This window comes from Salmo trutta, chromosome 15, assembly GCF_901001165.1.
Source record: "Salmo trutta chromosome 15, fSalTru1.1, whole genome shotgun sequence".
In the NCBI taxonomy this organism is placed as follows: domain Eukaryota; kingdom Metazoa; phylum Chordata; class Actinopteri; order Salmoniformes; family Salmonidae; genus Salmo; species Salmo trutta.
This window is the reverse complement of record NC_042971.1, coordinates 25,323,693-25,341,181: the sequence shown is the minus strand read 5'-3', so window position 1 is coordinate 25,341,181 and position 17,489 is coordinate 25,323,693. Positions and strand designations below refer to the sequence as shown.

General features: G+C 40.3%; 2 protein-coding genes across 3 annotated transcripts in view; one reads left to right on the top strand and one right to left on the bottom strand.

Moving 5' to 3' along the window:
• Positions 1-1,686: 1,686 nt before the first annotated feature.
• tmem218 (transmembrane protein 218) lies at positions 1,687-9,496 on the bottom strand. Its single transcript, XM_029690777.1, has 3 exons — positions 8,796-9,496; positions 8,033-8,135; positions 1,687-2,864 (listed from the first exon to the last, which is right to left on the bottom strand). The coding sequence occupies exons 1-3, from the start codon at positions 8,903-8,905 to the stop codon at positions 2,730-2,732; spliced, it is 348 nt and encodes a 115-aa protein (XP_029546637.1). The 5' UTR covers positions 8,906-9,496; the 3' UTR covers positions 1,687-2,729.
• Positions 9,497-10,774: 1,278 nt separating this feature from the next.
• LOC115148678 (homeobox protein PKNOX2) overlaps positions 10,775-17,489 on the top strand; it is a 92,284-nt gene continuing 85,569 nt past the window's right edge. For both annotated transcript variants that reach the window (XM_029690776.1, XM_029690775.1), the window contains exon 1: positions 10,775-10,825. The gene's annotated coding sequence lies outside the window, so the exon portion shown is untranslated. The remainder of the gene's footprint in view (positions 10,826-17,489) is intronic.

The window sequence follows — 17,489 nt, the reverse complement described above, 5'->3', positions numbered from 1 at the left end:
TGCTCTAACCATGGGTCAGGATGTTGGAGCACTGATAGAGGATCTTCAGGGTTAGCTTTGGTGAGAGTGGAAAGGCTTGATGACACTGGCCATATTGCACCAGGAACGAAGGATGAAGGATAGGGTGCGGGGGGGCAAGGCAGGAGTTCTGCTTCAATGCATCTCAAAACAGGCTCTAGTGAGGAGGAGCACACTCCCCTTCCCCTCCTTTTTCACCTCCCCTGCTTCAAAACCAAACACCACTCCCACATCCTGGGCTTTGCACACCTCTTTGCCCCCACATCTCTCTCTCCTTCTCTTTTTCTCTCTCTCCAGTCCCCCCCATCTCTTTGTATGTCCAGCTGGCTGCTCCACAAAGGCTCTGGATCGAGGTTCCAAAAGAGCTTCAAACCCCCAGACGCTTTGTTCTGCCCATTTTCCCACTCTCTAGAGAGGCAGTTTGGTAACAAAAATGATAATAAAAAAAAGGGATAAAGCAAAAGAAAGAGTGAGAAAGAGTTGGATCGGCTGAAGCAAAAAACTTTGGGGCGTGCGTCTTGCGGAGGCCCAAAACTGTCAGATTTGGAGCCTGAGGCAGCTGAAAGATGCGGTAATCGGTGGCATCTGCTGCATGGCGACCTTGAAATTTTAACTGTTGTTACAGGAAAAACCTTTCAAAAGGTACATTTCAACGACAACCCCCACACATTTGCAAATAAAGTAGTCTCTGATAACATTTCAACGCATAGGCCACATTCGTTTTCTTCACCTCCCAGGTAAATCCTATCCAACAAGTGTCACTACGCTTCAAAACATTCTACCACTCTATGGCGAAGATCATGTTTCATGGTAATCACATGCTCGATTACAGGCAAGGAGCCCCCCTCCACACATACCCCTTGGGTTGAATGATCTCAGATCCATCCCATGCCAGGCTGCACCACCCATTTCCAAGACTGTGTGAGAGGGACCTGTGGTGGTGGATGGGCCTGACCGTGTAGAAAAGGCCACTGTGTGGAGATGTGGGCCGGAACTAATAGGATTGGTTTTGATTCATTAGATTCTCTTTCATCATCCTGGTTGGAATTTCACTGCACGTCCCGTCAGGCTTTGCACTTTAAATAGGGGGCTGCAAGGAGCCAAGAGAGGGGCTGAGCAGTGGAAATTGAGCCCCTAGATTGCAAAAAAGCATCATACTCTGTGGAATCATTGGCGATACTATCCTAACCACGCCACTGTGCAACAGAATGGTATGATTAGAGATAAATGATTGATGACATAAAGGAGAGCGGACATCCATCTTACATTTTATAGGTTACTTACTATCCTCTAAGGGGCAAAAGGAAACATGTTTGTTTCATGGTGCTATGTTACCAATAATATACCCTTGCTGTACCCCTACTGCTTGTGACTGGATTCCTTTTAGAATATATCTTTTTTTGTGATGTCTTTAACGATACTTCTACAGGCCTGGCCTCCCAGTATCACATTTGTTGCCGTCTGAATAATATAGGGAAACTTGATATACCGTATGATTACTGTTTGTCGTCCTGGAGATTACATCTCATTTTAGGATTAGTGAAGATGAGTGTGAACGCTACACAATGCACACTTCTGATGAGCATTTATGCAATTTTATCTGAGAGTTAAAATGACAAAATAACTTAAAAACAATAGCACCCATTGTTCAAGGAAAGAAATGCTGCATTAAGTTTTTTGTGGGACAACAGCAAAACCAGAATTTGTGCTTTCCCACTTTGTTTTATTGTTTGGGGGTATGAGACCGAGAAAGAAGGCATCAGTCAGTTGAAAAATTTACATTTCAATGTAGTCGAGTGCAGATCCAATCTATCTGGTTTAAATGCCTGCAAATGTGACAGAACACAGGATGCATCTGGAGTTAATGAACACGCTCACTCCATTTAACTATGTGAGAGGGCTACTACTTCACATCATAGTATGTCACAGCATTGCTACTGACAGTTCTCTCTTCATTCAATTTACTTGACTGACTTGAGAGGCTTCATGAATCAGACAGCTATGAGAAGTGTAATCAAAGAAGATATCTTAATTAACCAAACTCACTCAAAAAGCCACCTGGCTGCATCTGAACGTAGACAAACAGCGCTATGCATATTCTTAACAGGGCCTGCTACAGCAGGACTAGGCCTGAGTTCTTTAGTGGCATTTTGATGCTGGATGATTTTGCTAGAAGGAATTCGTTTTCAGTAGGCGGGATAACCAACAATGAAATGTTTAATGAAGTTGTCTTATAAAATATTTGTATTGTTAAAAAAAAAAAAACAAGTTCAGAAAAAAAAAGTGAATGTCAAAAATATGCATACAGTTAAATTACAGCTATCAGTCTTATCCTCTGAACTCCTCTGAACTTTAGAGGCCCAAGAGATAAATCCATTCCGTTAATGCAACTGCTACCCCACCACTACAATTCAAACTAATAGCTATCCATATACAAAACATCAAAACATATAATCTATGTTAGGGTGAGATACCAGGCAACATTTTAACCTATCTTTAATGATGGTTGGCCCAAAACTCCCCCCAACAACAAACACAACAGTTGACCACAGAGAAAACATTGGCCCTGCCTGTGTTTTGGTTCAGGTGCCAACCTGTCCGGTGCTCCATTTAACTAGGGCCCCTCTTAGTTGGCCTTTTCTCATCTCCAGTGCTGCACATACAGCCCTGGCCACCAGTCTAGCGGGTCAACTTGGCCTGGCCGCTCCGCTCTAATGGGTTCTCAAAGGCTTGGCATAGACGGCTTCCAGGAAATGCAGTGGCAGCAGGCCAAACAGAGCAACCAGGAAGCCCACACTGGCCACTGACAACAGGACGTATCGGCCGATGAAGAAAGTGTCTACGATCTGCGGGAGTAGAGAGATAGGGTTGTTATGTTCATAGGGTTGTTATGTTCATAGGGTTGTTATGTTCATACAGTTATCAGTTCATTGGTTGACCAAATATACTGAAGAAAAATATAAAACGCAACATGCAACAATTTCAAAGATTTTGCTGAGATACAGCTCATATAAGGAAATCAGTCAATTGAAATAAATGAGACGCTAAACTATGGATTTCACGACTGGGCGGGGTCACAGCCATGGGTGGGCCTGGGAGGGCATAGGCCCACCCACTGGGGAGCCAGGCCCAACCAATCAGAATGAGTTATTCACTACAAAAGGGCTTTATTACAGACAAAGCCAAACTAACAGTACTCTTCTCATATTATGAGCTCAACCCCTCAACACTTTACATGTTGCCTTTATATTTTGGTTCAGTGTCGCTCAAAGTCCAAATGGATGATAAATGAGTTAGTTAGGATAGATGATGGTTTGTGTATATCTGATAAATGGGTAAGTTGTGTTTTAATTATCCTAATTCCTCTTTCTTCCAACAGATGTCACAAGTGAGCCACTGTAATCAGTGCTGGAGGGAAATGGGAAGGCAAGGCAGGCTTCTCTCCTCACACATACTTCACTAGAACCCAAATGTTTAAGCCAAATGTTAACATGGACTTTGGTAAATGTATTACAGTGTCTGACTTGACTTAGTAGATCATGACCCATGTTGCTCTATAAATGCACACGTTTCAGGCAGTTACTATATTGTACTCAAGCAAACATGGCCTCATTCAATAAAATGGACATGATAGGGCAAGAGACTTGGTAATAATGATGTGAGTAATAACAGGCCTTATTTTAAAAGATAACGATCACTCTCAATGTATACAATTTGATCACTTGTTGCATCATCCACGTGAAATGGCTCAAAAAAATAAACATTTTGGTAAGTCGAAACAATTGCAAAAATACAAATGATTCAAATCACAAAAAAATGATTGAATGCATTATGACCAACCTTCCTCAAAGAGACACTAACTAGGCGTAATATGATTCATTTAATATAATACATAATTCACTAAATCACAGAAGAGTCAATAGTACTGTTTTCCATCATCTTGGTCAATACAATTCCCAGCCAGTGTGTGTGTGTGTGTTAACTGGGGGTCCCTATGACTTAGATACAAGGTTACACTTGGACAGTTGTTGGTTTTACTGCGTTGCCTGTTGGAACAAAACAGAAGAGATGACTAACCAAGAGACCCAACTCCCTGAAGACCTGCTCCACCGTACAGATGCCAAATATTACGAGGAGGCAACAACCTACTGCTGACTAAAGATAGGATACTGGGGCCTTGGTGGGAGCTCCGGGGCAGGGGTGGGGGGCATTGTCTCTGGCGGATGCAGTGTTCTCTCATTTAACGCATCTCATTTTCTAATTTGCCAATTAGCCAGCAAGCGGAGCCCAGAGCTGGGGCCCATGTTTTATTAATGTGGCATCGAGCCGTTCGGTAAGGAGGCCCTGTCTGGGGCCGGCCTAATTGGCACTGTGATATTTTGTTTTTGTTTAACAGCAAGAGGTTAGCCGTTTCTTACACACACACACACACACACAGACACATGCATACATATTCACACATTATCGTGGTCGGTCACACACACACTCTCTCTTAGTAACACACACACAGTAGCTAGTTATTCAGAGGTAAGTCACATGTAATTTAATAGGATCTCTGTGGTAAGGAATAACTGGTTGAGCCTCTTCTATAAGACCACATTCTACAAGCAAATTGCATGTGTGATAGGTCTACCCTTGTGTGTTTCAATAGGCTTAGGCTACATCATACCGAACTGTATGGTTTTTGATGTAATGATAGTTTAGTACACCAGTTGTAGACTATTGACACAACTAATTACAATGTGCAATCAGCCGAATTAAAACTATTTTAGCTATGCTTGTTTATTTTTATTTCAATATGGCCTAGAAATTATGCACCCCACAGGTCATCTTTTAAATCAATAAAAATGTTGTTGTTTTTTTACACATTACTAAGATTTGAAACTCATTTAAAAGTCAATTAATATTTCACTACATAAACCTAAATACATTAAAACTTTGCTGTGGAAAAATAGATTTGTAAAGTATCATGACAGAACAGCAAATAAAAAACAGAATGCATAGTGAATGCATCGTCGAAAATAGATTGCCTGAATCATCGGGTCTGTGTGTCAGCTGATCTTGCACATTGGCCTAAACTAACAGGAAAACAGGCACAGAACCATGTCTGTGGCCCAAATGGCACCCTATTACCTATATAGTGCAGTACTTTTGACCAGAGCCTTATGAAAAGTAGTCCACTAAATAGGGAATAGGGTGTCATTTCTGGAAAACCAGGGAATTTATGGAAAGTTCCCGTAATTTTGCAACCCTATGTGACACAGCCCATGCCTCTTTGTACTTCTGGTTTTCCCATGCACAGACAGCGCAGCAGGAAAGGCAAGCGCTGTAGTCTGTCTGTGCTGCGATGCCTTTGGGGAGAGATAAACCAGACCAGGTCTTTATGACAAACACACAGCCACATGTTCTGACTGCAGCTCTGCAGCCAGGGCCAATAGGCCACTCTGCTAGGCCTACATAATGTACATGGGCCACAAAACAAAACAAAAGCCACCATGACAAAAAAAATGGGATGCAGTTTACTTGTTTGGGACAAATTCCTCTGTGTTGTTCAGGGGAATCATTTGATGAGCGCAATACGCTATTCAAATTCCATAGATCTTCATAGATGGGTTAGCTAATAATGACATGAAAATTATGCACATGATTCAATGGGGCAGATGTCTGTAGCTGTGTTAGAATACTCATACTAACCATACTATTTGTGACGTGAATTGAGTATATAGTATGCTTATTGGTTATAGTATGGATATAGTTAGTATACCAAAAGTTACCGGATGAGGTACTAAATTCGGCAAAATATGAAGTATACACACAAAGGACACTATTTTCATACCTTAGGGCCCATAATGCAATTATTCATGAAATGGGTGTGGCTTCACATCGTTTTCAGATTTGAAGAAAATGGTGGAAAATAAGCAGCCGAAGTACAACGAGAGTGGATACAAATTAATTGCATTAACTAATTATAACAAATGTTAAGGAACGTAATAAAATAAGTTACTTCACACGTCATGTTGGCTGACAATTTGTTAGCTACTCTGTCCTTACGAACCACATAGCATATCATTACAGCAGTATGTACAGGTATGTTACTTGGCTACTTATACATCAAACTTGCCAGTATATTAACTATAGGCTATCTAACTACCCAACGTTTATTGGGCTTGATTATTCCCGTCATTCTTAGCTTAGCTAAATGGAACAGTTGTTGTGCGTTCTCAATGAACATTCGGGTGATTTCGTAAATTCGCTCTGGCTATCTACTCCGATTTCAGAGCACTCTCGTCTGAGTGTACTAGAGCCCAGAATAATGAATTTACGAGCGCTCAACACCTGTTGAATATGTCCAGGTGACAGTAAACGTTGGCAAAAAAGCATATTTCAATTGTTGCCAGCAGCACAGTTACAGTCACCAACGCCTTGGAAAACATAAAAACAATCTACCCAGCTCTGCTAGGGCGAGTAAAATGATCAGTGTGGTCTCATTTGTGTCTGGAAGTAGCTAGCAAGCTAGCCAACGTTAGCTTGGGTCCTTGACTGCTGTTGTAAATTCAGAACGCTCAAATCAACTCTACCTCTTGGCCCAAGCGTCCAGTGTGCACCCCGAGAGCGAAACACTCTGAATTTACAAAACGGACAATCTGACAACGCTCTGAATTTACGAGCGCACTCTGTCACTCCACATTGAATTTAAGAACAGACCCAAAGTTGTAAAATGTCTAACTAGTCATTTGTTATGCTAACTAGCTAGCAAGAGGTTGCATAGCAACAGCATGAACTTGTTGTCTTGAAGAGTAAGCTAATTTGCGTTGACTCTAGTGTTCTATTTGCACATGTGCATTTACGGGGCACCCCCCCCCCCCCAAAAAAAATAGCCCAGCATCACACAGTTCTTCTCCCTAAACTCCCTTTCCCCTCCGTGTCTCATTCACTCAATTGTATTTGCACACAAGCTCCCGTTAGGCCTACAGAAATAGATGCCTATACAAATGTATCCAGCTGATGGGATACACATCAACATTCCTTGCAAAATGACAGCAGTTTTATCACAAATTCAAAATGGACTGATATGTGTTCCAACAAGCTGCAGTTTTGGAACGATTGTGTCCCGTCTATTTTCCGCTTTGGCTACTTTGTGAACCGCTAGTGCCGTTTAGAGTTGTTTAGCCTAAGCTATAACCCCACTAAACATAGGCAGGTTCCAAAAATGAAACTACGCAAAAACATTAGTTTGATAAACACAAAGAGCATATTTATTAGAATCATTAAGCCTAGACCTACTCAAACAGATGTTGTGATTGTAATTCATTACCACGCAGTGTTCAATGTGAAATTGTTAATCCATTTAGAAAATTCTGAAAAAAATCTGAATTTCAAAAATACAGATTTTGTTTTGTAACCCTGAAAAAAATTGTCTTTCAACTCGCCAAATAGAGCCCTGTTTCAAATGATCACTGAGAATAACTGTTCCAGACGTGAGATGCTCATCACTTCGCAGTGGCAACTTTTTTCATTTGGAAAAATATTAGATTTTATTCTGTTATATTACATCTTTTTTTCTTTTTCTATAAAATAGGCATCTAGACTGTGATAAGGGCTCGGGAAATAAGAGTGTCTAGTCTGCTAAATTAATTAGGATTTGTTATCTATAATAGTTATAACAAATTAGCCATTGTCGTGCACTGTTGGCACAGGCCTATAGATAAATGCACACATATTTCTTTCCAGTGCCGGCCTTGTGTTCTAAAAATGTTTTTTTTTTTTTCAGTCCAGTACTCAAGTAAAAATATGAAATGCCCATCCCTAATTGAGTATCAATATTAGAAAACACATGACACCAGTGGCTCCCAGTTCTAAAGAGAACCTTTGACACCCAAGAGCCTTCTGCAGCTGGCTGCCTCTACACTGGAGTACACTTGCGTGCGTGTGTGTGTGTGTGTGTGTGTGTGTGTGTGTGTGTGTGTGTGTGTGTGTGTGTGCATTACAATTGCATTACAGTTATATTGCTTACCTCGATGTCTTTGAATGGTGACGGAGTCTCTGAGCTGCGGGGGAAGAACACCAGGATAAGAGTGGCAATGAAGGCCAGCAGGAAGACAGGGATGACGCCTAACCTGTTAAAAAATAATACAGATATCATTTATATCATATGGGGGAAAATTGCATTCTTCAAATATTTCGACTGGTAATCACTTTTGATTGTGTGTTCTTTAGGACTAATGCAAATCATGCCAAGGTCATTGCAATCAACATCAATCAGCCCAATCAAATATTTATAACCAGTAAACTAACCCATTTTTACAGGTTTTTGTGAATCAATTCATTTTCTCAAAGTAAAATCTTGACATAACCATTTCAGTAGCAGTCAGAAACATGTGACCTAGCCAGTAACAGTGCAAATAGCAGGCTGGTCTAAAGTCGGATGACAGTAGACCGTATACGGCCCTGGGCTAGCCTAAGTGCAATAGCCATACACCTGTATAAAACATGTAGGGCCTAACTATTTGATATAATCTCTGAAATACATGATAATGTACAGTATAATCCACAAAAGTGGAGGTCAGGGATTTGATGTGGAACAGCCAGTGCAGCATACACCTATGATCCTGTAATTTCACCTCTTGGCATGGCGGTTGTAGAAGCAGGCTATTCGGGGCAATGCAAAAGTACAGTGGTATCATGTCTGCACAAGATAATGTGTAAAAACTGTGTTTAGGTAGCCTATTTAGCTAGGCCTGCATGTGTGTATGTATTCACAACTACCAGTAACTTACTTAGTTGGTCCAGTAGCTCTCAAAAGGATCATTCCGAGCACGAGAGCCACAATCCAGATAAGAGCAATGAGGAAAACCCCAGTGCCCACGCCCATTACTGTGCCAGCCATTCTTCACCAAAGGGTTAACCTAGTTAGCTGCTCACAGTCACATCTTGAGGAGATTCAAGTGAGCTAGTTAGCTGCTCACTGTCACGTCTTGAGGAGATTAGAGTGAGCTAGCTAGCTAACGTAGCTATATGCGTTAGCTAGTGCTGTTATTCAGCTCAAGCAAAGCTATTTGCGTTAAATTGAGTTTCTGCAAAACAAGTTGCGCCCTAGAATGCGAATTGCATTGTTTAGAACTCTAGACGTGGCATTTTGCACCCGCTGATGACAGTAAAGTTAGCTACCTAGCTTGCTAAATAGCTAGCTGTGTATTAGCTAAACAGCTAGCTCGTACACAAAATCCAGGCCTATGCGCGCGTGCTGATTCAATAACTTGCTTTCCAAATAACTCGAAGTTTGAGACCGCTCGTGATAACCCACAAAACAAAAACAAAAAAAGATTTCTGAACGCAAACAGAACTTGCACGAAATCACTTCTGTACTATCGCCTACATGCAAACTGTATAACAACTACCAGCTGGATCCATTGGTTGCAAATAAACTTCAATGTCATAGGATAAACCATAAGCAGCCTTACAAAGTGGTTGTTACTAATACCGAATAGAGTGCTGGGAAGTGTAGTGTATTCTAAGAAGAAGCAGCGTCTGAAATTGTGTATGCTCTCTTGTTTGCCATAAACAACGATGCTTTAACTTTGAACGCTTAACCACAATAAATCCAACTAACGTGATGATGATTATGTCAGTGATTCAACATGGGCAACTAGAATGCTTTTCAGATGTTTTCCAGCCTCTGATCTTACAACTAATAAGACCCCTGTGTCTTTTATTATTTAACTAGGTAAGTCAGTTAAGAACAAATTCTTATTAACAATGACGGCCTTGTTCAAGGGCAGAACGACAGATTTTTACGTTGTCAGCTCGCGGTTTCGATCTAGCAACCTTTCAGTTACTGGCCCAACGCTATAGCCACTAGGCTACCTGCCGCCTATTGCCACTGTAACATTGGGATAATATATCTTTGTGAATAATTTGATAAATGAAGCACTTTTTTCACTGGTGTGTTATCATTGCAGTGGTGGAAAAAGTATCCAATTGTCACACTAAGATACCTTAATAGAAAATGAAGTAAAGGTGAAAGGCACCCAGTAAAATACAACTTGAGTAAAAGTTTTAAACATACATAACTATCAAAAGTAAATGTATAAATCATTTAAAATTCCTTATATTAAGTACTTTTTTTAATGATTAGCCAGCGGCACACTCCAACACTCAGACATTATTTATACTAACGAATAATTTGTGTTTAGTGAGTCCGCCAGATCATAGGCAGTAGAGACGATGACCAGGGATGTTCTTGACAGGTATCCTGCTAAGCATTCAAAATGTAACGGGTACTTTTGGGTGTCAGGGAAAATGTATGGAGTAAAAAGTACATGATTTTCTTTAGGAATGTAGTGAAGTAAAAGTAAACGTTAACTTTATAGAAATAATAAAGTAAAGTACAGATACCCCCCAAAAACGACGTAAGTAAGTATTTTTACTTAAGTACTTTACACCACTGCATCATTGGGAAGTGACCGAATGTATCCATCCTCGTACTGGATAACTGGAATGTCTGCTAATGTTTCCAATGAATGTAGCATATCAGTTGCTTGCCTGACGGTCATTTTTAATATGAGCCGACAGGGGGCCGGCAGACTCCACGATTTGAATAGATGCGCAGTGCTGGAGTTTGTGTGGTAGTAGTGGAGGGAGAATAGTGGAGGTGATGGGAGGGGGGATACGAGGAGCCAGAGGGGTGGAGTGGTGTGTGGGGGTGGGGGGGTGGGAGGGGTCTTACATGGCAGACGTCACAGTTTGTGCAAGGGAGTATAGGCTGTGTTGTCAGCCTAGTGTCAGTCTGATGAAGATTGGCATTCAGGTAAGCTGTCATTCATTTTCAATGTCAGAGCATGGAGCAGGCTAACACTCCAGCGTCTTTTTTCCCCCCTCGCCCTCATTACAAAAGGCAGCACATTATTCATACAGACAGGGCCATGCTAGGGAGAGAGAGCGGGAGAGAGATAGAGCAAGATAGACAGGGAGAGGGGAGGAGGGAGAACGTGTGTGAAAGGGAGGGAGGAGAGGAAAAGAAAGAAACAGAGAAGAGAGATACATTTTTGTACTGGATGGGAAGACTGGATGTTTTTTTCTTGATGCAGCGTATGGATTAATAAAATATGTTGGTTATGTTTCTGATAATGGCATTTAGGGCACGTTTTGCGAGGTGTTTGCAAGGTGTTTGTAAGGGATATGGAGAATAGAACAATGTTTTGGTTGGAGAGAATAATCGAAGGACTGCACAAGACAATTTTAGACACTGCGCACGTGAACGCGCTTTCCACGCGTGACAATGTATCATGCTTATTGAATAATGATTTATTAATAAGTTATTATGCATTTATATATTTGTTTGTTTAATTAATTGTATTTGCAAATATGTTTTGACTGACATAGCCTATATGATAGGCCTTTTCATGTATATGGATTTGTATATTCTTCATTGATTTTGCAGTATATTTATTCTTCATTGATTTTGCACCTGGATGATTGTCTTGAAATTGCATTGTATCCGGTCTTATCCTTCTCATAAGCGTTTTGTTATAGATGGGCTATAGGTGGAACTAATGTGTCCTCTTGTTTAAGACAAACACACGCTTTGCTGTCAGACTACGTTAGGTAAAGTAAGTAATAGTCTACGACTAACTTTAGGTTATACTGTGCTGTTTTGCACCACTTATAGGCTATCCCAAATCCACTGTAAATAACTGCTAATGTATGTGAAAGAAATATAAGTGTATGAAAGGATGTCAACAAAATGGTTTATGTGTGTCAAATGGGCTACATTAGAAGTATATTTCAGTGAAGACCATTGGGGTGCATTATTTTGCATTTATGGCACATATGGTGGTTAAACTTTATCCCACTGGGCACAGATATCACTTCAATGTCTATTCCACGTTGTTTCAATGTAATTTCATTGAAATTATGTGGAAGCAACGTTGATTAAACCAGTGTGTGCCCAGTGGGATGCTAGTCAGTCTTTGTAGCCTAATCATTCGTAATTGGTCTAATATACAAATGCCATAGTTAAGCAGGTAGACTGGTAATGATTTGTCAGTCAAATCTTGTAATAGCCTGAGCGTGGCAAAACGTTTTTAAAGGTCCAGTGCAATAAAAAAACGTGTTTTCTATATATGTTTCCACACTATGAGGTTGGAATAGTACTGTGCCCTTTTAATGTAAGAGCTGTTTGAAAAGATGGCCTGAAATTTCAGCCTGTTTTGGTGGGACGGAATTTTGGCCTGCCTGGTGACATCAGCATGCTGTAAAGTTAATAGACCAATGAGAAAGAGAGTTGCAAACCTCTCTGCCAATAACAGCAAGTTTTCAGTTTTCCCCTCCCCACTCAGACAACTCCCAGACAGTCTTAGCAAAATTCTTGCTTGAGAAATTGCTCTTTGCTAAGAAACTATTTTTGTTTATTTTTTACTATTTTAATTGAAAACAATCACAGTAAGGTACTTCATTGTTACCGAGAAATGTTTTGATATTGAGATAAAAACGACTGCATTGGACCTTTTAGATTTTATCTTATTGGATTTGATTATACTTTTTTTAAATGAATTGTCCTATAAGTGTTTTGGTTTGCATTAATCTAAAATTGCATAATATAAAATACTGTAATATACATGTCATTGCCCTTGTCAGCATGTAATCCATGTCTATCAAAAATAGATTCAGTTTGGCACTTTATTATTTCTATCTTTTTAAATAGGGATACAGAGGGTGATTTGTCTAAAGTGAATGGCTTGTGGCTGTCAGCATCACAGTGACTCCAATGTTTGCTTTTCAATCCTGAGGCATACCATGCAAGACCTCTCCAGACTGAACATTGGCTCTCTTTGTGTGGCACGATTCATTGCCCAGTCGCTACTTTCTATTTTAGATGACTTGTTTATACCAGATTTGGGCATTTAGTGGGCTAGGCATTTGACAAGAACAAACTCAAGTTTTTCCACATAATTTGGAATTCACTTCAGTCATGTATCCTCAATTTATTGCCATGTAGATTATAAAGAGTTAAGCTTTTTTGTCTTTCCCTCACGGAATTTCAATGTATAAAAAGGCGAAGGGAGTTCTGATTCACTATCATGTCATGCCATATTAATGAGTTCAATATGTATCAATTTGCAATGTTTGGACATCTATTATTATTTTATTTAGTCAAAATAGTTGAGGCATTATTTTCGTAAAACCCTGCATCTGATATAAACAATTTGTTTTGTTTTGTCTTTTTTTTCAGAGGGTGGTTTACAGGTACAAAAAAACTATCAACAAAATGTTTACAAAGATAACCCCAACCCACCCCCCCCTCAGTCGCCTATCCCCCACAGTCGCCTACCCCAACCATTTTCCCTCCCACCCCTTTCCATCCAACCCAGCAGCCCCCCCCCCCACCTGAAGAAAGCATACCTCCCATCCCTTCCCATCCCATCCTGCAACTGAGGTTGCCATCAGTCCCCCTCCCAACTATCCATCCCCTGAGCCCCCACCTCCGCTCCCCCAATCCCCACCCCCCGCCCTCCCCACAATGATTACATTTTATTAATGTATATATAAACAAAACTGATGTATACATACACATTCAATATATATATATATATATTCAATGTATTACTACAAAAGTGATGATCTAAACTCAATTTGAAGGAACTTATTCCATACAACCTTTCAAATTCTGATTAGAAAAATCTGAATCGGCATCTTATTTTTTAAGTGGTGTTAGAAATTAATTAATGTACATGCCAAGTAATTGTAGATATGACACATATAATATATGCGCTGTAAAAATAACTGCCAAAATAATGGAAACACTTGAGTAAATAAGGGATACAAAGTATATTGAAAGCAGGTGCTTCCACACAGGTGTGATTCCTGAGTTAATGAAGCAATTAACATCCCATCATGCTTAGGGTCGTGTATAAAAATGCTGGGCAGGCCATTATTTTGGCTACCATAGGTATGCCACCATAGGAGGACAATGCCCCCATCCACAGGGCATGACTGGTAACTGAATGGTTTGATGAGCATGATATAAACCATTGCCATTGAGATCAGTGACCAGATCTCAACCCAATTTAACACTTATGGGAGATTCTGGAGCGGAGCCTGAGACAGCGTGTACCACCACCATCAACAAAACACCAAATTCTGGAATTTCTCGTGGAAGAAAGGTGTTGCATCCCTCCAATAGAGTTACAGACACATTGAAGCTGTTCACACACACACACACACACACACACACACACACACACACACACACACACACACACACACACACACACACACACACACACATACACACACACACACACACACAATTTAGATGCTCCAAAGCCCTGCTGGGATCCTAATTGATGATTTGTGTCATGGGACAAGCAGCCCAGGGGCAAAACTGCAGATACAGAACACCCATACATTATTTGCATATTCCCATTCCCCAGTTTATGGGTAAATTACATTATTAGGTGCGATGCTGTGCTCTCCTGCAGCTTTTAGAGGATAATCACTAATAAAGTGATTCAGTTGCACTAAATGAATGAAATAAACAGAAGAAGAACAGCATCTGTTATTAACCAATTTGTGCATTTATGTATGGCCATAAAGCGATTGAGAAAATTGAAGCGATATGCAAATGGTTGCTCTTTCCTTGCCGTAGCACCTAATACCACCTCCTTCATAGTGCCAAAGTAACAAATACATAATTTTCTCTGTGAATATCATCAATGTATTTCAGGTCTCGTTCTAATAGTCCCAGGGCCGGCTCTACTCTTTTGGGGGCCCTAAGCGAGATTTGGTTGGGGCACCCCATCCCGCGGCAAAATACTTTAGTGTTTTAAAGCAAGTTTTCTGCAATTCTACACATTTTGACAAAAGGTGGAGAGAAAACATTACAATTTTATAACACATTTCATGCAATTCTACTCATTTTCCCATTGGTCAGAGAGAACAAATTTGCAGTTTTACAGAAAATAACCTGCAATTCTACCCTATTTGCCATGGGGTAGAGAGAATGTTTTTCAGATTTAAATAACATTTCCTGCAATTCTACACATTTTGTAATGACTTATGCCATGTTAATATGATATCTGAGTGAGAATGACTAACAAAATCAATGGGGGCCCCCTGGAGGTCTGGGCCCCGATTCGGCCATGATAACTACAAGTGTAGATAGCTGGCAAGACTAACTACCAATCAAAAAAATTGTTAGCTAACATCAATAATTGAGTGAATGTCTGTGACTGTCATAACAAGAGAAAACCGCTGATTCACAACCAAATGTTAAAAAATTGCACCTGGGTGTATTCTACTATTCTTACTCTCAATAGTAAGTTGAAACCCCGACTGAGGTCCCCCCCCCTATTTTGATCACACCGCTTATGTCGCTTATGTGTGGAACCGGCCCTGAAAAGGCCCATTTCATCTTCTTGTTAGCAGTCAGATGAAGAGATAGAAAGAGAGAGACCCTAAAGTATGCATGTTGTTTGGAATAATTCATGAGGCCTTAGTCTGCTGGGTTGGTACACTATATCCCCTTGGAGCGCACTAAGGTCTTGTTCTATCCCCGGGAACAAGTTGGGCCTTTTTCTCTGCAGCATAGGCCTCAAAAGTGAAGCACACCAGCACACCTCGAGCAGTTGGGATGCATGTTGTGGCCCCTACATCAGAGGCCCTCACCGGCCAGGCACTAAGCCTGCTTGATCCCTATTGCTCTCCTGAGGAATGACGAGGCCTGCTTTAGCCGTCCGATGGCTCAGTGTAAGGAGGACCCTGCATACTTTTATACTTTACCCCTCGCCCCATTCTCCCACTACTGCAGCATGGGCATCACTCTTACTCTAAGTCCGTCACCGGGGACTGACACGGAGAGGAAACGGATTTGCTTGATTTATGCTCCGAGAGGAGCGATGGGCGTATTTAACGATCCGCAATATTGTTTGTGTCATGTGCTATTGGCTGATCTTTTGCTGCAACTTGCTCAGTCTGCAGAAGGACAGAAAATAGACATTGTCATGAAAATGCATTAGAACTCTCCAAGATGTTTTCGAGGATGTTTCCAAAGCCACTACTGCTGAATAGTAACCAGCAGATGTGAATGGATTTTGTTCCTATGACTTTAACTACATGCTTTCCAAAATCAACAGATCACCAAATACTAGGCCAGATCTATATGGTTCTATAGAAGTTGTCCAGACAACCCTCATGGTTGGAGATCTGTGTAACTATAAAACAGCACAGCATAATATAACATTGAACAAAGGTTTTAGTCATTTGCTAATGATTTTAGCATCAGCACTTTGATTTTATTGCCCTTTTTTAGAATGATGAAGTAGCAACAGGGAGACTTCTGGAAACTAAACAAAACTCACAAAACAGAATGCTGATGTTTTAATTGTGTTTAGCTGAAGCGGAGGTAATTATAGTTTGGTAGATTACAGTCAATGTTATATTATACAATTAAAGTTAATTTCAAGTTAATGTAAACATCTTTACAATATTATTGTTATTATTGTTGTTATTATTATTATTATTCAAACCAAAATCAACATTGTATTTTAGACTGCAATGATTATTATTATTCAAGGATCAAGAGTTAAATTAATTAGCAGCAGCTTATTATTTATTCTGTGTTTAAAGACAGGACTGCAAACCAGAAACTTATTTGATTCTTATCTCTGGTGGAATGCAGATAATCCTAATAAATTAATACAGAGAGAAATATGAAGTCTGCCACTAAATCCAGAATGTATTTTATTTTAGTAACAGCTGAGCAGAGTGAGGTAAACCACTATGGCTCCTGCATATTTGTGTTCTCCGTTCTCCAAAAATACATAAATGTATGGGCAAAAATGGTAAACCTAAAGTTGCTTAAAAATCTTATAGCCTTAGTGGGAGACTCTTGGAAAGTAGGTTCAAGCTGCAGCTTGAGCTACCATTCATATTCCCTCAATTAGTTTTGGGGTGTGAAGTGTCATTGTCGAGTTTGCTGGAAATTTCGACCAGTTGTGTTACAAAACGTTGGCTGAGACGCAGACAACATAGAGAGAGTTTCTCCATAGTGGCTGTAGCCACGTGCCAAAATAGGGAGTTTCTTCTGCAATTGTCTTGATGGAATCCGGCTTGTCCATTGCCTCATGTTGATGATTGGCACCATACAATAGTAGACTGTACTTGGAAAAACAGTATAAAGCTCCATTGAATGAATGCAATCGCTTAAGTGCTATTTTGTCCTAAAAAGTGCCATCTTGCACAGTTTACTGGAATGACATCACTTATTCCTTTCTGCCATTTCTAGTTCCTGTGTATTTCTCAAAGCATTGTTCTACAGGATATCATTGGTTTGGAGGACAACATTTTCCCTCTGTACCCCCACCTCCTAGCTTTTTAACATTAGTCGATATTTAAGTTTCCTTTCCTGCAAATCTATTTGTGCACCTTGTTTTTGTTCTCCCTACGGGGTCCATAGAGGTTTATTATCAAAA